Raw genomic sequence first — 26,005 nt, 5'->3', positions numbered from 1 at the left:
GTGAAGCCACATTGGCTTCTTCTGTTGTCAGGTAGTTTGAACACTCTTTGGCATTGCCCTTCTTTGGAATTGGAATGTAAACTGACCTTTTCCAGTCTTGCGGCCATTGTTGAGTGTTCCAGATTTGTTGGCATATTGAGTGCAGCACTTTAACAGCATCATCTTTTAGGATCTTAAATAGCTCAGCTGGAATACTGTCATCTCCGCTAGCTTTGTTGTTACTAATGCTTCCTAAGGCCCACTTGACTTCACTCTCGAGGATGTCCAGCTCAAGTTCAGTGACTGCACTATCATGGCTATCAGGGACATTCAGATCTTTCCTGTATAGTTCTTCTATGTATTCTTGCCACCTCTTCTTAATCTCATCTGCTTCTGTGAGGTCCCTGCCTTCTTTGTCCTTTATCATGCCCGTCTTTGCACAAAATGTTCCATTGAGATCTCCGATTTTCTTGAAGAGATCTCTAGTCTTTCCCATTCTGTTGTTTTCCTTGATTTCTTTGCATTGTTCATTTAAGAAGGCCTTCTTGTCTCTCCTTGCTATTCTCTGGAAATCTGCATTCAGTTGGGTGTATCTTCCCCTTTCTCCCTTGCTTTTCGCTTCCCTTCTTTCCTCAGCTACTTGTAAAGCCTCATCAGACAGCCACTTTGCTTTCTTGCATTTCTTTTTCTTTGGGATGGATTGAGTTGCTGTCTCCTGAACAATGTTACGGACCTCCATCCATAGTTCCTCAAGCACTCTGTCTATCAGGTCTAATCCCTTAAAACTATTCCTCATCTCCACTGTATATTCATAAGGGATATGTTTTAGGTCATACCTGAATGGTTTAGTGGTTTTCGTTGCACAAAACAAGACATCTGTTTTTAAGAAGAGCTGCTGGAGGATGGTTGGATGAGGAGGGATGGTTGCATGGAGGGGAACAGAATTGGTAGGGGGAGAATGTAAGTGCTCAGTGGTGAAAGAAAAGCATTCTGCATATGCTCAGAGGCGCTCTCTTTTTAAGAACGTAAGAAAAGCTGTGCTGCATCAGACCAAGGTCCATCTACTCTAGCATTCTGTTCACACAGTGGCCAGCCAAATGCCCATGGGACACCCACAAACAGGACATGAGTGCAATAGCACCTTCCCACCCTTGTTCCCCTGCTGCTAACACTGGTGAAATGTACATACATTCGAGTAATTCTAAATTTGCATGCATGTATATCCTTCAGGAACTTTGCGAGTTTCTTGCCTGGGGGACACCACTAGTGACTTGTGCATTTTCATACAAACGTACCCCCAAAACTATTAGGGAAGGGGTGAACGGAAGGGAAAGCAAATCACTCCCTCCACCAAATTGGAGAACTCCCCTTCCATGTGAACTGCTGCACCTATCCTTCTGAAACTTTTCTGGTTTCTTACTTAGGGGCACCTCTCAGCTGTAAGTTTCAGAACAATGGTCCACAAGGAAAATAGGGAGATAAGTATGTCCTCTTTCGGAGACTTCAAAACGTCGAGGCCACTCTTGCACAAAAACCCTTGTGGCTATCACTCTGAAATTTGGCAGACATGATCTCGTCTGGTGGGGCAATGAATCCGGAAATTGTTATCCAATTCTTCCAAGTAATAAAATGTTATTGGCAGTTCCTTTTAAAAGATAATCAAAATATAAACCCTGCACCTATTTTTCTGACCTTGGACAGGTGTAATTCCCTTCTAGGAGGCTACTATGCCTGAAATTATCATCCAGCTCTGACCAAGAGAAAAAAGTTACTTTTTAATTTTTATTTCCTATGATAGTCAACAGGAAGCATAAAGACTCATTTTTCCAAACCTTGACTCAGGTTTGGTGCTGAGCTGAAGTGGGCGGAGTACAAATTGGCCGGAACAGAAGCAGGATGTTTTCCAGAATGCTGAATAGGGGTCTGAGTTGAAGTGGGGTGGGCGGTCAGTGCACATGTCTTAGGTATGTACGTATGTAGTCTATACATGCACACAAGCACGCCACATGCACACACAATATATCTATATGTGAGTGCCCCGGCTCTTTTAAGAACCTAGCAACACCCCTGCTTCTGAGCATTGTTCTGTAGAAGTTTGCCCTGCTTACTACTGAGTAGACATACCACTCATGCTTACTTCCTACTATAAATGAGCAACAATGCAATTATGGGTTGGCGGGGGGGGGGGATTCAGCCCTGCTCACTTTTGCTTTTGATCCCACCCACCGCTGGAAGGCTGAGCGTCCCTGAAATAAAGTTCTCCACAGCTGCCCTAAGACAAGGCCCCAAGGCTGCTCCAAGGATGATTAAGGCTGCAACCCCATACCCGCTTACCTGGGAGCAAGCCCCTTTGAACTCAGTGGGGCTTACTTCTGAGTAGGATGTATAGGATTCCACTGTGAGAGATCATTCCTATCTTTAGTTTTTGTTGTTTGAAATCTGTTACTGCATTTCTAAATCTTTACGCTGCTGCTGGTGTTTACTTTGGCCTTATACCGTAGTTTTAAATTTTAAAAAGTTCTACGATGCTGCATTTCATGGTTTAAATTGTTGCGAAGTGCCAAAGAGCTTTGGTCAATGGCGCTGTACAGGAGGGCAATGAATATTAAGTAATCATGCCAAGACAGTTCCGGAAAGGCCCCCCGCGGATACCGCACGTCGGGCCCCAGACGGGGTGGGCGGGGGCCGCCGCATTTTCTCTCTCCCGAAGCACGAAAGGCGCAGCGTTCACGGGCGCCGGCAGAACAGAGGTCCCGGCCGGGGCGCGCCGGGCCCAGGCTCCCGCCCCGGCGGCGGCGAAGCGGGCCTCGCGCGCGGGCCAGGGCGCCCGGCCTCACGACGCCGCCCGCTGCGCCCGCGGCCGGACTGCCCGGTCCGGCGGGGCGGAGGCCGGCCCGGGGCCAGGGCGCCCTCCTCGGCTGCCCGCGGAGCCGGCGCTTCCCGGCGCGCAGCGGCGGAGCGGGGGCGCCCCCTGGCGGCCAGTCCGGGAGGCGCGCCCGGGCGGGGCGGGGCGGGGAAGGGGCGGGGGCGCTTATAAGCGCGCTCGGCAGCGCCGCGCCTCCGCTCTCCGGTGCCGGCAGGACGAGCGGCTGCAGCGGCCAAGCGCAGGTAGGGGCGGCCGCTTCGCCGACGGGCGGGGGCCGAGGTGCTCCCGCCGCTGCGCAGCCAGCAGAATCAGCTGGGTTTTCCGCCCCCCCGCATCGAAGGAAGGTTGTGGGACTCTGCGCCCCCCTCCCCCGGCCTGTTGGGATATCCAAGCGCAAGGGACTGGGGGGGTGTGGAGGAATCCATAGCTTGCAGGGGGAGAACGCCCCCCCGCCATCCCTTTCCACGGAAGAGCGGCTCCAAGGGCCCGTTCACACGTGCACGAAAGTAGGCGGCAAAAGGGCTGTGTGTGGGCGGGGTGGCCGAAGACGGGGGGAGCCCCAGTTCTCATCATCGCGGGCCCAAACGTAACGTGGGAACGGCTGCCCTTGAAGGTCGCAGCTGGAAGCCGGCGCCTCTTGGCAGCCGCGGAGAGAGCTGAGCGTGGCATCCCTCCGGGAAGGCGGTCGGGAGCTCTGAAGAGCTGTTCGGCATCTTGGGGGGGGCGGGCGGGCGGGCGGAGGGGAGGTTGCTGGGGATGGGCTTGGGGGAGGAAGGCCTGAATGGGGCGGAGCAGGCGGAATACCTGAACAGTAACTGCTTTGTGTATTGCTGGAAATGGCGGGCTGTGGGTCCTAGTGGTGATGGAGGCTCTGGTGTTCTGGGCTAGGTAAAGGGAGGTGAATTTGGCCAGGTGTCTGCGCAGGAAGCTCTCTGATGTAGGGCCCTCCCCTCTTTAGCTTCTGGAGGGGGGTGTCCCTTGGTTAAGTTGTGGGGTGATTGGTGCTTTAGGAGCAGGGCTCCTGGTTTCACTTTCTTTGGGGGAACTGGGTGGGGAAATACTGCCTAATGGGGAAAGCATCCGCCTTGCCCTGGGGGTTTGTTGCTGCAGTGCGATCTTGAGGGTGTACAGCCAGTGGCGCTGTCATGAGACCGCAGCCGAGATGGTCAGATTAAGTGGCACAAACTGTCCCTGCTTAAAATGGGCATTGTGTTCCTGACGCAGCCTGGATCCAGCTAACAATGCTGCTTCGAACGGCAGCCCTGCTGACCGTTGGGTCTGCTGGTGCATCCTTGTACGCCACCTTCTTTTCTCCATGGTTTCTAGTCCTTGTGATGCTCATTATTCATCAATTGATACAGAGCCCTCTGCGTGTATGGTGCTTTTCAGTGTACAGGACGTCAGGTTTCTGCCCCGAGGAGCTTGCAATTTCAAATTGAACCCAGGGCAATAACAGGGGGAGGGGAGGGGAGGCAGGGGGTAAACCTGGAGGTCATGCTTGGGCCCAGCCAAAATGGCAAGAATTGTTGCGGGAGGGAATGAACAGGCGGCTCTCGCTTTCTGCTCCAGCCAACTTGGCCCTTCTAGCTCCTGCCCCATTATCACAACTGCATCCTTCAGCTCACAGGAACATCGGAAGCTGCCTTGGGTTGAATCCGACCCCTGGTCCATCTAGGCCAGCATTGTCTGCAAGGACGGGCAGCAGCAGCTCTCCTGAGCTCCAGGCGGGATTCTTGCTTAGCCTTGACTGGAGATGCTGCCAGGGGCCGTCTGCATGCCAAGCAGGGGGCTCCACCATGGAGCTACAGCCCCTCCCTGCTCAATCTTCCACAGTCCATCCTCTCTGTCAGCCTCTCTAGGTGGGCAGTATCCAGTCCCTTGACGACTGGGGATGGTTAATCCTCTCTCTCTCTCTCTCTCTCTCTCTCTCTCTGCAGAACGTATGTTGAGCCTTTCTTTTAAGGCGGGCCTGTAGGCCACAAAGCAGAATGCAACCCATGGAATGCAGCCACATAGGGTTGTTTCCCAGGGGCTCAAAAGACCGATTTTTACTATCTCTTGGGGACTGGGGAAAATGGGTTGCTGAGCACTTGGCACTCCGCAACACACAGCTGGCATGCTGCATTTAGCTGGGTGGATCACAAGCTGCACCAACGTTTATTTTAGAATAAGTTAAACAGCTTTGGCTGTTACAGTTAGTCATGGGCAGCCCTTGAAGCTCATCTCTCCCCCCGCCCCAAATTGTTTCAGAGTTTTAGCCACCTGGGGCAACTTGTCCCTTAAACACAGGGACAGTCTGATCTCTAATAACTGCCTTTGTTCTTGCTCAGAAGTGTGATCGCACCAGATAGCTGCGCTTGAATGTTCAAAGTGCAGGGGGCAGAATGCCAAGCACCGGGGCTATAGAATGTAGATACAATTGTACCTCTGGTCTTCTGCACTCACACACACACGTGCACAATGTGGTGCACTGGCTTCAGTTGTTTTTATTTCAAACCTGTGGCAAGAGGTCTTGCATTCGGAGGCCTTCAGACTTTGGTCTGTCCTCAAATTTTTTAGAGAAACTACTAACATGCCATTGGGCTTCTTGCCTATACCCATGAGAGCTAGGAACTTGCTTCATTTTGTTTAAATGAAACTTCCGCTTACTGGAATGCTAACGGTAAGAGTTGCAAAAATGGATGGCTGTTGTCCCACCTGCAGAGTAGTTGCCTGTGCCTCAGTAAGCAGGCTACATTCTGAGTTCAAGGCTGGCCCGTACCAGTTGGTTATTCTATAGCGGTGCCTATGCCACAAACAAATGCAAAACGTTTGCCTGCTGTTTGGCAGAAAGCCCTCCCCTCCCCACCCCACAGCAGATTTGGCACATGTAAGGTGGGCTTGGCTTTCTGCTGAAAGGTGGCCTAGAAATATTTTAAGTAAATAAAACTTCTTTGAGCCCGAGAGCTGAGTTCTGTTTCAGAGATGCTCTCAGGGGCTGCATTCCAGTGGTAGGCGGGGCTGAGGGGGAAAGGGGTGGAGCCGAGGGCAAAATAGGTAAGGGCAAAATGTCTAAAACTGCCAGCGTATTTTAGCTCAAAACTCCTCCTGCCAGGAAGGAAGCCTCTGGAGGGGCACCTCGACTTCTTAGAACCGCAGGAGAAGTGCACAAAGCCAGGAAAGCACCAGGCAGCCGGTGGGTGGGGCCGGGGGCGTGGCCTTCTGGGGAGCCCTGGAGGGCTGGATTTGGCCTGCTGGCATGAGGTTCAGCACCCCTGCTCCAAGTCCAAGGCGTAGCAGACTTCCTTGTTGTGTTGCCTTCTGATGCAGCCCCTGCTCCTGCTGGTCTTCAAAGAATGAGGATTCTGCACGTGCCCAAAAATGCTCTGGTACCACTGTTAGCTGGAACAGCAGCAGAAGGTGCAGGGGCCAGTGGTGATGGGCAGGAGAGAGGCAGGCCTCAGAGCTGAGGTTGGCCTAGGATCAGCTCTGGAACATGTGCAGAAGAGAGCCTCTGAGCATAGGCAGAGAGTCTCTCCATAATCAGTGAGTCATGGTGGCCTGAAATCTAAGGTTGGCTAGCAGGGTGTTGAGGCCCTAGAGCCTGGCTCCCAGGTTGCTTGGCGCTCCCGGCGTTTATTTCTCATTTTAGAAACTGGGCATTGGAGAAGCAGGATGGGGGCAGGGGCGGGGGGACTGCTTGGAGAAGGGCAGCGATGTGCAGCCCACTTGGGGGCCTAGCAGACAGGACCGGTTGGCTTCCTTGGGTGAAAAGCCAGCCATTGCAAACCAAGACCCGAGGGAACTGGGACAGCTCCAGGGTTGTGGGCGGCCAGAAGCCACATGGGTTCTGCCAGTGCTCTTCAGCCAGGACCCTGGACCGGGGGGGGGGGGGGAGAAAATGGAAGGACGTTCCAAGGGTGATGGAGCGGTGCTCGTGATACAGGACAGCTCAAGGCTGGGATTCTGAGAGCTTTCCACACAAACATTTCAGCCCCCCGCCCTCCTCCTCCCCGTCTGGTGCCTTATCTCCAGCAGGAGTTGAGCTTGTCCCCGCATTTCCTAGTCGAGGCAGAAGGGCAAATGTCCAGCTTTGCTGGCTCCCGCAGCCCCCTTTCTCTGCCTTCGGCTTCGGCGGTTGATGCCTCATTGGGCCCAGAGAATAAAGAGACAGAACAGGTGCTGAGATCTCTGTTGTGGGACCAGTTTCCAGGGTGTTTCTTTCTGACGTGGACTGAACACCCCTGCCCTTGTGGCTTGCTGGTTGGCTAAAGGCACGGTCCCACAGGCACACTGGGAATGGTCTTTCGCCGAGGGGCTGCTGGAGCACCCCAGGGCCCAAGAGCTGCCGCATTTGGCATTCTCCTGGCAGAAAGTGGTTGCAGAAAAGAGCAGCCAGAAGGATCAGGGGGCTGAGCCTCCCCCACGAGGAAAGGCCACAGTGTTCGGGGCTGTCTCTTGCTGCTTGTTTCCCACACTGCAGAGCTCTGTGTAGGCTGGGGGCCTTGCCAGATCAAAGCGCACTCTTTCCCTGCAGGCAGCACCCCCGTTTGGGGCGCCCCTGTGAACCTGGCACCCAAGTCGGAAAACTTTGTCACTGTTGATAAGCAGCACCGATTCCCTTGCCAAACCTTGTTAGAAGTTGTGCTTTTCTTTGTCTTTAAAGGCTCATGTAGCCTTGTATTCTGAGGGAGCTGAACCCTGGAAACATCAGCCTCTCCCCAGTCCGCCAGCAATGCCTTGCCAAGGGGGCTGGGGGGGGGGGGGCTGGTGTTGTTGTTTCTAGGGCGACAACCTTTACAATGCAGTCCTCTGTGTCTCTACTCAGAAGTCAGTCCCACAGAGTTCAGAGGGATTTGGGAAACTGTGCACAGGATTGCTGCCGTAGTACCTTAAACAGTCACATAAATGGATTTAAAAGCACTTTAGCCGAAAGGGAGCCCCCTAAATAATTGGCCAGCACTGCTACTTTGAAAAATAAGTTAAAATTGGCAGGACTAGTTGAGGTGTGACTGTAGCGGAGCCGTCCCCTGCAGTGTGTGAGAGAAGGAGGTGTTCGCTTTTTCTCTGCTGCCACACAGGTCGGCATCCTCTAAAAGCAAAGTGTGCTCCCCCCCCCCCGGCCATTATGGTCATTTGACACAAACACAGGAGTCCCTCCGTCAGTGCCTAATACAGCCTGCCCCATCCTGTTCCCCCCCTTGTGTTGGACTGCAGCTCCCATCACCCCAGCCAGCATGGCCATTGGCCATGCTGGCTGGGGCTGATGGGAGCTATAGTCCAACACAAGGGGAGGAGCAGGTTGGGGCAGGCTGGTCTAATAGTTTTTTCATGCTCCATGCCATCTTGACATTCATGAGTTCGTTGAAGGTGGCATATTCCCCTCTTCCAGTGCTGGATCTGTTTTCTTTTTTGGAAAGCACTGAGCAGGATTTGTGACACACTTCCCCCCAGCACGCCCCCCCCCCCAGCCCACGTGCAGCTGCCAACCTTTCCTCATAGGGCTGGGTGAGTGCTAGCATGTGCATGCAACTAGGTTTTTTTAAAACATCATCTGGAAAAGGCTTGGCTCGCTCTCATTCTTCCCCTGCTGGGATTCGTCTTGCCAGCAGTGCTGAAGACACAATCATGAAGCTAGAGACTGGTGGGGGGCTCCCCCCGCCCTGCTGATTCAGAGCCCCCCACCCCATTTCCAGTCCCCTGTGAGAATGGTGTGTCTTCCCACTTGCCCTGAATGCAAGCAGGAGCCGTTAAGCAATTCTTTCTCAAATGTGCACAACAGAGGAGTTACGGGAAAGGAGACCTTGGCACAACCTCCTCCCCCCTGCCCTCTGTGGAATCTGGGCCTGCAGAAGCTCCTAGCTGTGGAGCCTGGGAAAGTCAGCCGAGTCCCTTCTCTGTTGCTATGTCCCGCATCTCCCCTGCAGAGACTCCAGAAGAACTGAGTTCTGAGTGTGTATACAGCAGGCGCGCCAGCTGGCTTCCCTTGGGCTGCCCTTGGTCTTGGAGCTGGGGGCTGGGGAGGAAGCCACGGGAACCTTGGCCACCTCCGAGGAGCACGGGTGCCTCTTTTAGCCAGCATCTCTTTGGCCGGCATGGATTGTAGCCTCCCATTGCTGTGAAAAGGGCCTGGTGCTCTCTGGGACTGGGCTCCCTGGTTTCAGAGTGCTGCTTTCTGCATCCTAAACCTGGCTTTCCTGTTTATTCAAAGAGCTAGGCGAGATCAGGGTCAGCTGGATGGGCTGGAGCTTCCAAAGAGCATTTGGCAGCAGTGGGGTGGGGGAACGAGTCCCTGAGCCCTCCCCACTGTTTGTTTGCTTCATGTCGGAGCAGGCGGTGGCGGGGGGGGGGCACTAAAGAGAGCACGTGCAATTTGTATGAGCTTTCTGGCCAATACAGGTTTTTTCACGATTGCTCTAAAAGCTGATTTAGTGGGGAAATAACACAAACGGCTCAAGTATTGCTGGGAACAGTTTGACTGAGTGTCGTCTTGCACAGACAAGTAGCCGTCCAGGCAGACAAGCAGCATTTTCCTCCCACGCAGGAGGAGTTCGAGGCGTCCTTCCTCCAGAGTACAGGAAGCAACTAAAACAACAAATGATTCAGGGGGGGGGGTGCTTCCCCCTCCTCCCTGCAGTGCGCGCATGATAGAGGTGTGCAACACTGTTCCCCTGTCAGGGTGGCTTCTTAGGTAGCGTCTGGCATCACTGGTGAGAGATTTGCTCCTGCTCTGCGCACAGGCCCTGAATGGCTGCTTTGCCGCCTGGCCTGGCCTGGCCTGGCCTGCCTTCCCAGACCTGCGGGGCTCTCCTCGCAGTGGGGCCCAGGAGCTTCAGCCCTGGGGAGCACACATTCCGGAACCCTGCTCCGCTTCCACACTGACACAGTTCTCCTGTCTTCTTTGTTTCTGCAAGAACCTGGAATTCCATCCGCGGAGAAGATGAGCCCCGCTGTCCTGCTCCCGCTGTTGGTGCTCCTGGCCTTCTGGGAGGGAGGCCGCTGCGTGGTCCCTCCCAATGATCTGCAACGTAAGCGGGGAGGGGAAGGGGGGGAGGTTGGCTCTCGGGCTCTGCCTGCATTTGCGCGCACGCCAGATTTGTTGGCTCCTGCTAAGGGAGCTGGAAGTGGCGGTTCTTCTGGTGGGGGGCATGACTAAAATGCAAATTGCCGCAGGGGCTTATGCCTGTGTAACATTCCTATAAAAGCCATATAAACCCTGCTTATTTACTAAGAATGACATAAACGTTCATACTTACTGGAGAAAAAATTCTGCAGACTTTTAGCTATGTGTGTTGTCCTATTTTCTGGTGTGGGCGAAGAATCAGAAAGGGCAGCTGTGGATTTGAATTGCAACCAGGCTGGTTGCATGTGTGTTTGCAGCCTTATTTTTGGGCAGGGAAATTGGGTGGTGTTAGGTGATGTCTTGGAATAGGAGCTTGCTCAGACAAGTCCTCTACCTGCAGTAGATGCCAAGAATCCGCCTTGCTGGCCACAGAGCAGCCGCACTTGTAACAACAGCAGCAACAGTCCTGGTACCAGTTTTGGTCATTTGGGCACTATTTGCAAACCGGCCAGCTGCACCGTGAAATCACTTCCCAGAACACTGACTCACTGTTAGCTTGCGGTCAGTTTGTGGGGGATGAGTTCTGCCTTGTCAGGTCACGATGTTTGGCCTGCATGGCCAGATTACGCAAGAGGTTTGCAGTCAGCTATGTAGGGCAGGGGCTGCTGCTCCAAAGGGTGTGTGTGTGGGGGGGGTAGCACATCAGGAGATGCAGATGGGGCTTAATGCACTGCCTTTTTTCTGTTCTTTCCAGTGCTTCTACTTCTTCTCTCCTTCCTCTGCTCCCTCTTGCGTGCTCTGCCTTTCTCCCTCTCCCCCCTGCAAGCTGGCCTCTCCTCTCGGCCTCCCCTCCAGCAGCTTGGGCGCTGTTGTGTGCCAGCTGGCAGCCCCTGTGGCCAGGGTTGGCCACGAGCCACTGACCACTCTGGGCCAACTCTGGAAGGCACGGGTGCCTTTGGGGGTTTATCTACCGCCACCCCAGTTGCACCCTTCTTCTTCCCTTCTCCCACGCTCCGTCTGTGGCCAATGTAGGGTGGCAGAGAGGGCCAATGTTGGATTTGGGTGACCTGGACTTGAGCCCTCTCTCTCTCCTGCGGACTTTGGGGACAAGAGACCTTCTCTCAGCTTCTGTTCTTCATTTTATCAGTGAGAATAAGAACGCCCAGCTTGTTACTGTCAGGCAATTAAAAGATAATTGGAGGAATACATTTTCTCCCATTTAAAATGCAACACAATTGAGTCGACTCGCCTTGTGGCCGGGGGGGAGGGGCGGGGGGAAGAGGAGAGGAGAGGAGGGGGCCCGGAGCCCTGTCCACGCAACAAATGCCCGTATAATCGTTGGATGGCAGCGGCCAGGGAAGAGGAGCAGGATCATGTGGACGGGCTCCATCCGCTGACCACACAGAGGCAGATCAGGACCTCTGGGGAGGTTTTGCTCAGTTGTGAAGGAGTCTGCTAACAGGTTGGAAAGCTCTGTGGTTAACCGTCAGGGAGATCTTTCAGTGATTTTTTTTAGAAAAGTGTTCGAGAAATGTGATGAGGAGGATGATAATAATGCAATATGTCCTTCCCTCGGGTGGTTAGGGTGATGGGTGTGGTGCCCTCCCATTTTATCCTTGTAACACAGTCAACGGCTTTGCTGGCTGGGGCTGATGGGAGTTGTAGTCTGACACCTGGAGGGCACCAGGTTGAGGAAGACGACTACCGTGCCAGCCCTCAGATATTTCTGGGGCAGGTCTTGGATACAGCCTGCAGATGTTCAGACTCCAGATAAATAATTTCCTCAGACTTGGGGTAGTGTAGGTTACTGAGGGCAGCATTCCAGCACCAGGGGCTGGTTTGCACAACCACTGCTTATTTATTTAAGCCAAGGTGGGTTACAGTGTGTGCCCATGGCTATTTTGGCTATTCAACCCCCAGCAGGGGTGGGTATGTATGTATGTATGTATGTATCTATCTATCTATCTATCTATCTATCTATCTATCTATCTATCTATCTCCCATCTGGCCAGTCGCCCAGCCACTCTGGGCAATGTACAACAATAAAAACAGTTTATACAATAAAATTCAACATTAAAAACATCACATTTCTAAAATTACCCTAGCCCACCCCAAATGCCTGCCTGAACATCCATGTCTTTGATGCATGGCAGAAGCTCATTAAAGAGGGGGCATGGCAGAGTTCCCTAGGGAGGGAGTTCCACAGAGTGGGGGCCACATGTGGGGGGTTGCCATGGTTTGTCATGTTGTCTGAACCCAGATGGAAGGGGTTGTTTGAAGGTTAAACAACCCTCAAATAACCCATTGTTGTGGAGTTTTTGAGGGTTGCTTATTTCAAACAACCCCTGCCACCTGGACAACACGACAAACCATGGCAACCCCCCACATACACCGCAACTCATGAGCTACAGTAGGCTGCAGTGATCATGTGAACCTGGTCCATGCCCCCCCCCCCCCTGCTCCTGTCACCAGACTGCTTCTGGAACAATTTCCTGTGGGGAAGAGGAAATTCCAATATCAGAATTGCAAATGCTCTTAGACTTTGCAGGAGAGCAAGATCTGGGAGCCCTCGCAAGTTTCAAAAGGAATTTTTGAGCAGCTTTCCCTTAGCGGAAAATCTGGGGGCAGGGGGAGGTCAAAAGAGAGTAGGGCCATGCCAAAAGGGGCAGATAGGAGTATCTGGAGGGCATCAGGCTGGGGAAGGTTGGCATTGGGGATGCGTGACCGGTGTGCCTGTTGTGTGATATAAATTCCCTTCTGGACTGGATTGGAGGACTCTCCTGTTCCAGGCATGAACCAGCCAGAGGCCTCCAGGAAGCCAACAAGGCAAGGGCCTCCCTTGCCGTTATCGGGCCGGGCTTTCTTGGGTCTTCTCCAAAAATCAGTTCACAGAAATTCTTCCTGTGCAGGCATACTGGCGTGCGTGAGGCAGCCCCTCGGAGCGGTGCTGCTGCTGAGGTGACCCACCCCTTTCCCCAACTAAGCCTCTTCCCCTCCCTCCTCCAGAACTGTCCGAAATGGGAAGCCGGCTCATTGACAAGGAGCTGGAGAATGCCATCAGGGGGGTCCAGCAGATGAAGACCCTGATGGAGCAGACGAGCAATGACCACCGGGGCATCCTGAACAACCTGGAGGACACGAAGAGGCAGAAGGAGGTCCGTCCAGGCCTGTGGGCCCCAGAGCCAAGATAGCGTCCCTCCAAAATGTCTTGCTGTGGGGCTTGGCTGGGGATTATGGGAATCGCAGTCCAACACATCTGGAGGGCACCAGCTTGGGGAAGGCATCATTTCTCGGGACGTGTCAGTTTCGGCAGGGAAAGGGAGTGAGCGGATGGGCTGCTGGAGGCCAACGGGCTGCTGACCGGCTGTGCCTTTGCCCCTGAAGTGCAGGGTTTTTGTTTTGTTTTGTTCCTTTAAATGCAAATAGCATCTGTGGGGGAGGGGAGGGGGACTGAACCTGAATGGGCTCCAAGGAGACATGGGGGCGGCATTTGCCCCTTTGCCGTGATCCCGAGGAAGGTCCCTTTTCAGAAATGGGGGTGTCTGCATTGGAGGAAATGGTTGCTCTGATCCTGCTCATTATCACCACCCTCGGGGATGCTGTTTGCATTTAGAACAACAGCCCTGCACTTCAAATGTGGAGATGCATCCAGCACCCCTCCTAGTTTGACCCAGTGTCCCCTTTTCCTTGGATCAAGCCCTCAATGTCAGCAGTGACCGACCTCTTTGGTGTCCTGCCTCTGAATCCCACTGCTGGGGAACGTGGGCAGGAGGCACATTCTTGCTTGCGGGCTTCCCAGAGGCCTCTGGTTGGCCGGGCGGGAAACGGGACCCTTAGGCCTGGTGCGGCACAGCTGCTCTCCTGCGTGTTGGGCCGCCCCCTCCCCTCTCCTCCCCTCTCTGGCCATAAGCAGAGCAGAGACCTGCAGGCCCGGCCACACTCCCCCAGCCCTGACTTCTGCCTTGTTTGGGGAGGGCTGGTGGCGCTCCTGGAAAGAACTCGCAGTCCTGTTTCTTCCGCAGGAGGCCCTCCTTCTGGCGAAGGAGGCGGAGAAGGAGCTGAGCGAGAAGGAGGTGTGCAATGAGACCATGCTGGCGCTCTGGGAGGAGTGCAAGCCCTGCCTGAAGCAGACCTGCATGCGGTTCTACACCCGGACGTGCCACAGTGGTGCCGGTTTGGTTGGCAGGCAGGTGAGCGGAGGGGCTGCCCAGTGGAGCTGGCTGAGGGGCACGCGTCTAGATGACTGGATTTCAGGGCTTGCTGTGCCTTAAGACCCCTCTCATGCTGTCTGTGCTGGTCCGTATGGCTAGCAGAAGTGGGGTGCAGGGGGGAAAGAATGTGCTAAGGAGGTTCTTTGGTGTTTGTGTATTCTATTTAAAGTTACCCTTCTAGACAGGAACTCAAAGCAGCCAACAGCATAAAAATGCAAACATAATCAAAGCAGTGGTGAAAAATACAGGAGAAGTAGAGTCAGCAGTCCAGAAAGCTAGTAGTCCAAGAAACTGCCCCCACTCGCCCGGTCTCATCAGCTGTCATAGGCTCAGTGTCCCCCCACCCCAAAGCTGACTTCAAGAACCAGGGCTCGGCGAGCATATCTGATGGGGTCATGCAGGCGTCTTGGGTGGGGGCGCTGAAAAGTGTCGGTTCCGCTGCTGAAAAGGCCTTGCTCCTTGTACCCACCTGCTGTGCCTCTGAAGGTATGGGGGCATGGATCAGGACCTCAGACACTGAATGGGGTGTACAGGAGGGAACATGCCTGAGAGCATAGTCTGTATGGTACCTGGACTGAAAAACATTTACAGCACAATCCAATATGCCTACTCGGATGTAAATCCGATTGAGTAAATAGGGCTTATTCTCAGATCAGGTTGGCATAGGATTGTAGGCTTAGGTTAGGGGTCCCCAACGTCTTTGGGTCAGTGGGCACATGAGAAATGTTGGGAGAATGTCGTGGGTGCTCTCACAAATGGGCCGCCGAGGGGGTGGAGCTTGCCCATTCATACAGTCGCTGCCATGGAGGACACGGCTGCTCACAAAGCATTCATTTCTCGGAAGGCAAACTGGTGTATCCAAGGGAAAAGCCACGTGCCTAAGAGCCTGAACAGAAGGCAGAGGCGGGGTCTGAGCTCGAAACGCAGGGCCCCTCTTCTGACTCCAAGTGACGATTGGCTTGGCAGCAGGCCGGCCTCCCAGTCCGTCCAGAAGAGCCACCTGCAGAGGTCAAGCCAGGGTCAGACGGGGCCAGGAGCCTGGCTGGCACCCAGACAGGTGCCTGCAGGCGCGTCAGTGCCCTCTGGCGCCATGTTGGGCACCTCGGTTTAGGGTTCGAAACAGAAGACGCTGGAGTTTGAGCCCTGTCTGGAAACTAACGTGTAGCCCACAAAGGCTGAATAAGGCCGGAGCGGCGGGCTCTGCTGGGCCAGTCCTGGGAAACAATCCAGCAGTAGCAGTTTGGGCCGATGGATGCTTTCCGTACCTTTTTGGCAGCCTCTCCCCCATGAATCAAACCAGCGTCCCCGGCCTGGGGCCCTCCGGGTGTGCTGGACGGGTCTTCCAGAATGCCCAGCCCGCAGGGCCAGCAGCAGTCCAGCGCACGCGGAGGGCTGGCGAAGGCTGGATGAGGCTGCGGGCCGTAGTGGGTGGGAGCCACTGGTGGCGTTCCAGCTGGGACAGTCCGTGGTTTGTGTCTCCTTTCTGTCAGCTGGAGGACTTCCTGAACCACTCCTCCCCGCTCTCCGTCTGGATCAATGGGGAACGCATCGACGCCCTGATGGATGCGGGCGAAGAACAAGCCCGGAGGCTGGGCGACCTGGAGGAACGCTACGACCTGGTGGAGGACGGCGTGGGCGACGTCTTCCAAGAGAGCATGCAGGCCTACAGGCAACTCTCCCCGTTCTTCCGCTCGCCTTTCAGTGGCTTCCGGGACTCCTGGGCCCCTATCCGCAGTACGCGCCTCCCGTTCGCTGGTTCCCGCGTGGCCAGGAATGTGCCCGGCTTCTCTCTCTTCCCCAGCAGCTTCCGGCCCCATCAAGACTTTCACCAGCTTTTCCAGCCGCTCTATGATATGACCCAACGGCTCTTTGAGCAGGCCCACAGGGCCATGGAGCAGGACGGGCAGTGGCTGGATGGAAGCCCTGGACCTTTCCCGGGGAGGTTCCCGACAGGTGAGCAGAGATGCTGGGCTGGGGAGCAGGCCTGGCCTGCTGGGCCTCTTTCAGCCATCTCAGTTTGCCTGCCTGTTCTGGGCATGTTGCAAAAGCAGCAGTCATGCTGGATATGCTAAGCAAGTGTCCTTTGTGGAAGGTGTGTGCGTGTGTGTGGTTGTCTGCCAGAGTTTCCACTTTAGCGCATGTCCAGGGAATGGAGAGACCCTCGTTTGGTTCACATTTAACACCAAGCCATGGTTTGGCAAGAGCTTCAGGCTCAGTGCCGTTTTGATTTTGTCCTTCCCATGACAACCTCTAGTTTTATTTTATTTATTAAATTTATTAATCGCCCATCTGGCTGGTCACCCAGCCACTCTAGTTTGCCATGTCCAGTTAGCTAGGGTTCCCGCTTACCCCCGAACTGTGGCTCGTAACTCTGGTTTGGAGGGTAGGCACAGCTACAGCTTGCGGGCGTGTTCCCCTGAGGTTAGAACATAAGAAAGCCCTGCTAGATCAGACCAGGGGTCCATCGAGTCCAGCATTCTGTTCACACAGTGGCCAGCCAGCTGCCTGCCACAAGCAAGGCACGAGCGCAACAGCACCCTCCTGCCCCTGTTCCCCTGAATCTCCCACCAACCAGCTTCATAGGATGACCCCATTGGGTTCTAGTATTTTGAGAGAGGGAGAAAAATGACTCCCTCTCCACATTCTCCGCACCATACATAATTCTGTACACCTCTATCCTGTCTCCCTCACTCTCCTTTTTCCAAACTCAACAATCCCAGCTGTTGGAGCCTTCTCTCATAGGGGAGATGCTCCAGCCCCTTGCTCAGTTAGTTGCTCTTTTCCACGCCTTTTCCACCCCTGCAGTATCCCTTCTTAGGTGTGGCGCACAGGCCTTTGGTGATGGGATAGGGTCACTTTGGATGACCTTTCCTCCTTCCCTTGTGGGCTGGGGTGAGGAGCGGAAGTGCACTCCTGGAGCCTGAAAAGGACACAAGCTGCCCCCAGACTGCTCTCCACTGCCTGCCCTCAGCCCCAGGTTGGGGAGGGAGTTAACTTTAGAGCTGGGGTGGGCAGAAAGCAGCCCCCCTGGTGTTCTGGACTTGGAACGCATCCTGGCTTTTGTGGCAGTGCCTGCGTGTGGCTTGCATGCACCCAGCAATGGGACCAGAGGCCGTCGGGTGGCGGTGATGTTCTCTCTCGCTCTTCCCTGCCAGGGGCTCCCGCTCCCAATGACAACCGCATGGTGTGCCGTGAGATCCGGCGCAATTCTGCTGGCTGCTTGAGAATGAAGGAAAGGTGTGAGAAATGCCAGGCGATCTTGGACGTAGGTGAGTCAGGAGAGGGAACCGCTTCGGGGCGCGGACTGCCTACAGCCTCTGCCCTTTTCATCCAAGGCTCTGTTTCGTGTGCAGCGGTTCCTCCATTTGGAAACTTCAGAGGGTGAGGAAACCCAGCGTGGGGGCTGCCAGCTTGAAACAGGAAAATAGAACTGGGGGTGCTTCATGGAGCTGCCTTCTCCAGGTTCAGGCCATTCACCCACCCAGCCCAGTGAGTCTTCTGCCAGGCATCAGCTCTCCAGGTGAAGAGAGGTCTTTGACATCACCTGTTACCTGAGATTCCTTTAGCTTGGGGTGGGCAGCTTGTGGCCCTCCAGGTGTTTTGGCCTACAACTCCTGTTTCCTGTCTCTGAGCTGAGCAGTGCAGAGGAAGCTGCTCCAGCTGGTCTAGGGGCTATACAAGCAAGCAAGCTCCCAGAGAGCGAGGGATCAGACCAAGCGAACAGGGAGCGCAAACAGGAGTTTGGCAGGGGAGATCAAGGGGGAGGCCCCTAACATTTTTTAAAATTTTTCTTTTTCTTGAAACACACACTTCCATACCAGTGGGACTCTGTTGTTAACCTCCAGTGAATAGAGGACAAAGCACAGGCTATCCCAGTACAATCAGAAAGCTAGAAACATAAAGGGAATAGAGACTATGGAAGGAAAAGCCTCTCCAGTGGTGGTGACCTGCAAAGTGTGTGCAATGTTTGTTTTCTTGCCTGAGATCAACATATGCAATAAATGCGGGTTGATTACACTGTTGGAAGAAAAAGTAAGAGGCCTGGAGTGGCGAGTGGCGACCCTCCAGGGAATAAAAGGAGACGAAGAGTTCTTAGACAGAATGGTAGAACTACAGCAGCAAGGCGAAGTACAGAAGCTAGAAGAGCATGAGCAAGCTGAGGCAGAAGAGGAAAATGCTGAGGCGAGGAAAAATGAAGTAGAGGATACTCCTTGGAAAAGGGTGACAGGACCAGAAGAACTAGGAACCACTCTGCACCAGTGGAAGCAGTGGAACTAGGGAACTGTTTCCAGGTACTTGAGGATGAGCCTGGAGGACAGCCTGCAGAGGAAGAATTACAGGAGACCCCGCAGGAGACCGAGCAAGAGGCAGTAGGTCAGTCAAGCAGAGGTGATGAAACCAAGACTTACAAGGAGAAGAGTAGTAATAGTGGGAGACTCCTTGCTACGTGGGATCGAGACCCAAGAATGTCGCGAAGACCATGGACTCGCCAGGTATGCTGTCTCCCGGGAGGATGGACTAAAGATGTGACTGAAGGGTTTGCCTGCACTCCTAAAGCCCACGGACAGGTATCCCTTTCTTCTCATCCATGTGGGAACAAATGATACCGCCAAGTGGAGCTACAAAGGAATCGCATCAGACTCTGAAGCTTTGGGAAGGAAACTCCAGAACTTTGGGGCCCAGATAGTTTTCTCATCCATCCTTCCAGTAATTAGAAGAGGGATAGAAAGGGAAAGAAAAACACTCTGGGTGAATGACTGGCTACGACGGTGGTGCCGACAAGAGAGATTTGGATTCTGGGACCGTGGGCTATACTTCCTGGAAGGTGGGCTGCTGCCAAGGGATGGGTTGCACTTCACAAGGGCTGGGAAGAATGTGTTTGGCCACAGCATGAAGAACTTCATCAGGAGGGCTTTAAACTGGATCCTAGGGGGGCGGGAGACGGAAAGTTCCGGGTAACAATGGACGAAGGCTCATGCACCGCAACGGAGAGAACAGCGCCCAATAATAGTCTTCAGACACATGTAGGAAGAAAGCCAGACTATGAAGCACATGGTCTTCGATGTCTATATACTAATGCCCAGAGTATGGAAAACAAACAGAACAAACTTGAACTCTTAATACAGGAGGGAAATTATGACTTGATAGGTATAACTGAGACTTGGTGGCATGACTCTCATGACTGGAATACAGCAATTGAAGGATATAACTTGTTCAAAAAGAACAGAAGGAACAGAAAGGGAGGTGGGGTTGCACTGTATGTGAAAAATACATATCTCTGCACAGAAATACAGGAGGAGGAGCTTGGTGGCCCCATCGAGAGCATCCGGATCAAAATAAAAGGAGCAAAGAATAAAAGGAACCTGGTGGTCGGAGTCTACTACCGGCCACCCAATCAAGGAGAAGATGAGGTTGAAACTTTTGAAGAGCAAATGGCCAATGTTTCAAGGAAGCATGATGTAGTAGTAATGGGGGACTTCAATTTCCCCGATATTTGTTGGGAGACAAATTCTGCAAAACATGGCCCCTCCAAGAGATTCCTGACTTGTGTTGCTGATAATTTCCTCCTACAGAAAGTGGAGGAAGGAACTAGAGGATTGGCTATCCTTGACTTGATTCTAACCAACAGAGATGACTTAGTGGATAAAGTAGCAGTTACAGGAATTCTGGGGGAAAGCGACCATGTTATACTGGAGTTCTTGGTTCTAAAGGAAGCAAAAGCCGAGTGTAGCCAAACACGTACCCTGGATTTTAGGAAAGCCAATTTTAATAAACTCAGAACAATGATAAGCAAGGTCCCACGGGAAGCAACTCTAATGAGAAAAGGAATCCAAGATGGGTGGGAGGGTTTTTTTTAAAGGAAATTCTCAAGGCACAATTGCAAACCATTCCAGCAAGAAAAAAGGTGGAAGGCAACAGAAGAAACCAATGTGGCTTCACAAAACGCTTAGAGATGACCTGAAAACAAAAAAGGACACATATAGGAAGTGGAAGGCCAAGCTCCAAAAGTAGAGTACGGTCAGGTAGCACAGAATTGCAGGGATGGCATCAGGAAGGCTACAGCTGAGAATGAGCTGAGGTTGCTAACAGCATCAGAAATGCACAGTTACAAAATGGGGGATACTTGGCTCAAGAATACTACAAGCGAGAAGGATCTTGGAGTTGTTGTCTATCACAAGCTGAATATGAGCCCACAATGTGATGTGGCTGCAAAAAAGGCAAATGCTATTTTGTGCTGCATTAATAGAAGCATAGCGTCCAAATCCCGGGAGGTACTAGTTCCCCTCTCCTCAACACTGGTTAGGGCTCATCTGGAATACTGTGTCCAGTTCCGGGCACCACACTTTAAGAAGGATACAGACAAACTGGAGAGGGTTCAGAGGAGGACAACGAAGATGATCAGGGGACTGGAAACAAAGCCCTGTGAGGAGAGACTGAAAGAACTGGGCCTGTTCAGCCTTGAGAAGAGAAGACCAAGGGGAGATTTGATAGTGCTGTTCAAGTCCTTGAAAGGTTGTCCCAGAGAGGAAGGTCAGGTTCTCTTCTCAATCATCCCAGAATGCAGGACATGGAATCATGGGCTCAAGTGACAGGAAGCCAGATTCCAGCTGAACATCAGGAGAAACGTCCTGACTGTTAGAGCAATACGACAATGGAACCAATTCCCTAGGGAGGTGGTGAGCTCTCCCACACTGGAGGCCTTCAAGACGAGGCTGGACAGCCATCTGTCAGGATGCTCTGACTTGGATTTCTGCATTGAGCAGGGGGTTGGACTCGATGGTCTTATAGGCCCCTTCTAACCCTGCTATTCTATTATCCCTATCCAGCATAACCAGCTGTAGGCCAAAACATCTGGATGGCCAGAAATTGCCCCAACCTGCTTTAGCTGGACATGCTGAGACCTTCTGCATGTAAAGCACATACCCAACACTGAGCTTGCCCTGAACAATCTAACTGGTTTGGTATGTTCAGGTGCAATAAAGAAATAGAATTTCAGCACAGCCAGCTCTCCACACCAAGCCCAGCCCCACTGTTTCTGAAATCCAAACGCTGTGGAGGTACCTTACGATCAGTGGTATAAAACTAATATAATACCATCTCAGAGCTCTTCCATACGGGGCTTATATTGTACACTCAAGATTGGTTGCTCATGGATGTTTGCGGGTCCTTTACAGAACATCATCAACCTCCAGGGCTCCTCCCACAGGTTATAACCTTTATCCCGCTTTTAAGAAGATCAGAGATAACAAGGGATGTTAATCCGATCTGTCGGTTGTATGTAATGACAACATTGCACTATAATCACAGTGCCATCTAGTGGCTGTAACATGAAACATATAGAAACTTATAGAACTTTCTGCAAAAGGATGTCCTTGATTCAAAGCACGTGTCAGCCCGTGTAAAGGAGCCAAGCTTAATCCCGCAAAGGATCTGGAAGCAAAAAGCCCGAGAAAGGATATGGAATTTCAGCCTCATGTGATGAACTCCTCAGAAGCAATAATAAAACCTCAGAGATAACACAGCAGCAGCTAAAATAACATTGAAAGCTTGAGAGGATGGGATGGACTTTGCTTGTGACCCCAGGTGAGCATGGCTGGGGAGTTGCACAGATCGGGTGCCAGCACAAGAAAGGCCCAGAAAAGTATGATGTGAGGAGTTGACAAGTAGTATGTGTTGCTACCCCTGTTCTATGCAACGGGTGTAGACAGGGCTATGTAGTCTGTGCAGGTCAGTGGGCAGGGTGAGATCAAGAGGTCTGTGCCAAGGTAACTCAAATTCTGTGCAAGGCAGGCTGCACACCGGCGGCATCGAGCCTCCCTCAGCCCAAGGGTTGGACTCCGCTTTGGAGAGGCTCTTGGGCGCCGCGTTGCATTTGTGGGTGGGGCAAAAGGCAAAAGCGAGGGGGGCCGAAGGTGCAGGACCTGAAGACCCCAAAGACCCCAGCTTCAGAGTCCAGCTGCCAGCAAGTTAGGGGAGGCATTTCAAGTTTTTAGATTGGGAACAAACCCATAAGCTGAGAAGCCACCCCATGAGAGGAAAGGGGGTGTGGCCAGGGAAAGGGGGTGGGGCCATCTGGGGAGCCCTGGGGCTCCAGGTTTGGCTTGGGGACCTCAGGTTCAATACTGCTGCTGCATACATGAGGCTGTTGCTGCAGCTGCTGATCGTCTGGATGCCTCAGTTGGGGGACGATTGTTGAACCACACCGATGCCGTCAAGGGCAGGAATCGGCCCTTCAGGGGCTTCTGGCCTTCTGCCTTCGCATGCAATGCGGTTTCCTGGGCCTGTGGCTTTCTGTGCTGGTACAACAGGGAAAGTGTGTGAACGGGCACCTGCTGAAGTTTCAGAAGCCTGAAGTTAGAGGGGGGGAGGGGTTCAATGTCCCCCCCTCCCCCAGTTCTGTTTTCCAGCTTTAACCTGGCAAGCCTAAAATCTGGCTTTCCCCCTCCTGAATCTTTCTGGTGGGAAGGTGCTGCTGCAAGACATGCTTTACAAAATATTTTTAACCTGTGATTCTGGATTCCCCAGCCTGGGGCTGTCCAGATGCATTGAGCTACAGTTCCCATAATCCCTGTCAGCTGTTCTGGCTGGGGGATTATGGGAACTATAGTCCAATGCATCTGGAGGACATCAGGTTTCGGGAAGGCTGCAGTTGTTTATGGGTAGTTGTGCTCCATGCTAGTTACTCCCTTGCACAGCAGGCTTCACCCCTGCCCTCTTTCGCTTTGCTTAACAATGGAGACCTAGTTCCAGTGGCAACAGGCAAGTAAATGTAACTGTTAGGGGAGGCTCCCCCAGCTGGCACATTTAAATAGGTCCCCAGTGTGTTTTCTGCGTGTGCAAAATGAGTGTGCCAGCGCTCCTTGGTGTGTTAACACCTTGCACCCAGCAGGGCCATGGACCCTGCTGCAGTGACACCAGCAGCATCTCAACCAGGCATGGGCAGGCTTTTTTCTTTAGCACGCCGACAGTCACTTTTCCATTGGGCCAGGGGCTCCCGGTGTTCTGGCGTTAGGAGCTGCAATGGGGTTGGCGTGACCTTGCTGAAGACTCGGAAGATGAAGGCGTTCTGATTGGTGCTGCTGCTCTGGATTGCTGCCTAGAGCGGCCTTTTATCTCTGCTCCCTTCCCCGTAACAGATTGCTCTCGGACAGATCCAGAGCAGAGCCGGCTCAGGGAGCGCTTCGAGGATGCTGTGCGATTAGCTGAACGGTTTAACCAGCGATACAATGAAATCCTCAGGACGTTCCAGGAGGAGATGCTCAACACCACAGCCCTCCTTGACCAGCTCAACCAGCAGTTTGGCTGGGTGTCCCATCTGGCCAATGCCACGCGGAGCAATGACCGGCTTCTGCGGGTCACCACGGTGGGTCCCTATGCGGGCAGCGGGTGCCCCGACCAAGGCGCTGTTTCTCCACTGTGTCTGACCACCCCGGGCGACCTCCGGAGGGGCTGTAGCTCTTGCTGCGCATGGAGCTCCTCCCAGGCGGCATCCCCGTTGCCTCCCGTTAAAGAGCGGTCTTGGACCACTAGGCTGGTCAGGGCCGTGGGGAGTAGCTCTGAGCAGAGCAGAGAACCCCAGGCCATCAGGGGACGAATGGTCTTACTCAGCCAGGGGCCGCTCAGGTGCTCGTCGGCAAAATAAGGAAGGGGAGCAACACTTCGTTTGCATAATTTGTATGACCCAACCGTCCGAGGCATAGAGGGAAGGACAGTTCAGCCAGTTTGTTCCTCTTCCGTCAGTCGTGCAGATCTGCTCTCCAAGGGCATCCTGGTTGCCCTGCCATTGGCCGTGCTGGCTGGGCATGATGGGAGCTACAGTCCAACCCATCTGGAGGGCACCAGGTTGGGGAAGGCTGCTTCAGTGGTTTCCAGAACTCGTGGCTTGTGCCAATGTAGCCTGGCAACTTGGTTGAAACAGGAGCAAGAGATGAGTTAGGTTGGCATCCCGTCCGTATTCCATTTTGTGTCCATGTGGTATCCCATCCACAGTTGGAAGAAACGGGTGCTTGTTCCTTGAACAGGGCTGCTTTTCTGATCAGCTCCATGCGCTAACGGCCATGGGACTTCCCTTTTTCCTCTTTTTCCAAGGTGGTTTCCAAATCTCCCAATCCAGAAGACCCATCTAAACCGTCTGACACTCAGGTGACCGTCCAGCTCTTTGACTCTGAGCCCCTTTCTGTGATTGTGCCGGGAGATATCCCTTTGGATGACCCCAGATTCATGGAGTTGGTTGCCGGGCAGGTACTGCGTGACTACAAGGACAATGAAGTGTAAGTGCTGTGCTGGATCAGGGCCCAGGAAGGGGTGGGAGGGGCTGGGTAGTCTCTTGGGCTCAGCCCAAATGGAAAAAACATCCATCTAATAAAAAGGCTTGCAGACTTGAAGCTGGAGCATAGTTATGGCCTGGTGTCCTTGAGTGTGGTGGTGAACCTGGGTCTGGCCTATAGGAAGGAGGCTGTCATGATCCAGGACCTTGAACTTCATTCTAGGAAGAAGCAGCTCTGGATTTAATGTTTCAGGGGGAGGACCTAGTTATAGAAAGGCTTAGTCATGAAACTTCTACCCTCTCAGGAACCAGTTCCCCAAGGATCTGTCCCCTGCATCCTGAGGAGGTTGCATTGCTGTCCTTGGACTTTTGAGGACTCCAGCCATGAAAACGCCAGCACTCTGCAGCTACCCCTGCATCACTGCAGACTGAGGCTGATAAAATAGACCAGGCCCCTTTGAAAGAAAAGGCCTTAGTCATTGTGGAGGTGGGGCTAATTAGCCTGAAACAAGCTGTTCCCCTACTTAAGGCTCAGTCATCATCTGCTGCTTGTTGGAGCAACTTACAGACATGCTTGTTTGGCTTCCAGCCCCACTCAGAGCTCTTCATGGTTCTGTCCTATTCCCATTCCTGTCTCCCTGGGGAAACCATATTTGCCCAAGATGTTGATGAAAACTCATTCCATAATGGAGAGCTTGTAATCCGCACCCAATGACGCTAAACCTTCACTCTGACAGAGGCAGAACAGAAGAGAGGCTCACGTGGGCTTACTGCTTTGGAGAAAACTAGGCCCAAGAGCTTTAACTGTTCCAGGGCAGAGGTGGATTGTGCAGTACTCAGTGACAGAAGCACCCCACACAAATTCTGAACTCCAAATGTTGTGTCCCTTGTTTGGAAATGAGCAGTGTAAGCCTTCAGTAAGGGACAAATATGGGTGGGCAAGAGCAAATCAACAAACATATGAACAAACTCCCCTTCCCCCTTCATGACGTGGGTTGGTGTCGCAGAAAGAACTCTGCTCTGTGGACTGTCATGGAGCTCAGAATGTCTGTTTGGTTCTTCTGGGACTGTTCCGGCACAAATAATGTGGTCTCCCTTCTTTCCAACAGGGAGTAGCTCTGCCGGCACCCCTGGATCTCAGGCCACGACAAGGGAGAGAAAGAAGCCATAGCCTTCTGCCATTCCTGCCTCGATGCTCTCATAGCGCTGCAGAGGCGCCCCACCCAGCAAGCCCCACCTGTCTGCATTTGTAGTTTACACACTGTGTTGCCTGCCCTATTTTTGCTGCTGGGTCTTCACTGATCCAAAATTGAAATAAACTATTCTAGGCCCAACGCTCTGAAATGTGCTGTGTTTGTGTACATGGGCAAGAGAGAAACATTGGGTTTTCTTGAAAAGGGTGCACAATGGAGCCAGTGAGCTTTGCATGTCTGATCCAGTCGCTACCAAGTTGTAAATTGCATGAGCTCTTGGGCAGGATGTGTCCTGGGCAAAACCAGCTAGTGCAGGGCCCCCCATGCAGCACCCATGGGCCCCATGGCACACACGGGGGCCTCCAAGGGTGTCCATGAAGCTCTCCGCTCCCAGGCCCCTTCAAAAAATTTATTTTTAATCAAAATCTTAAACTGTTAGAGCACCAA

General features: G+C 53.2%; 1 protein-coding gene across 5 annotated transcripts; it reads left to right on the top strand.

Annotated features, from left to right (window-relative positions):
* The first annotated feature begins 3,041 nt into the window (after positions 1–3,041).
* Positions 3,042–25,707, top strand: CLU (clusterin). Of its 5 annotated transcripts, none has more exons than XM_084831843.1 (9): positions 3,042–3,087; positions 9,739–9,852; positions 12,894–13,042; positions 13,910–14,077; positions 15,589–16,051; positions 17,254–17,367; positions 23,236–23,462; positions 24,188–24,369; positions 25,475–25,707. In XM_084831843.1, the coding sequence occupies exons 2-9, from the start codon at positions 9,765–9,767 to the stop codon at positions 25,479–25,481; spliced, it is 1,398 nt and encodes a 465-aa protein (XP_084687969.1). In that variant the 5' UTR covers positions 3,042–3,087; positions 9,739–9,764; the 3' UTR covers positions 25,482–25,707. The 5 variants fall into 5 exon arrangements, with proteins under 5 accessions (XP_084687969.1, XP_084688257.1, XP_084688122.1 ...); XM_084832131.1 differs by having other exon boundaries at positions 3,042–3,189; XM_084831996.1 differs by lacking the exon at positions 3,042–3,087 and adding an exon at positions 9,319–9,477.
* Positions 25,708–26,005: the final 298 nt, after the last annotated feature.

Source organism: Heloderma suspectum, chromosome 1 (assembly GCF_057233095.1).
Source record: "Heloderma suspectum isolate Gila_16-S chromosome 1, 16-S_ref, whole genome shotgun sequence".
In the NCBI taxonomy this organism is placed as follows: domain Eukaryota; kingdom Metazoa; phylum Chordata; class Lepidosauria; order Squamata; family Helodermatidae; genus Heloderma; species Heloderma suspectum.
The sequence above is the reverse complement of the archived record's forward strand: the minus strand, read 5'-3'. Positions and strand labels throughout refer to the sequence as shown.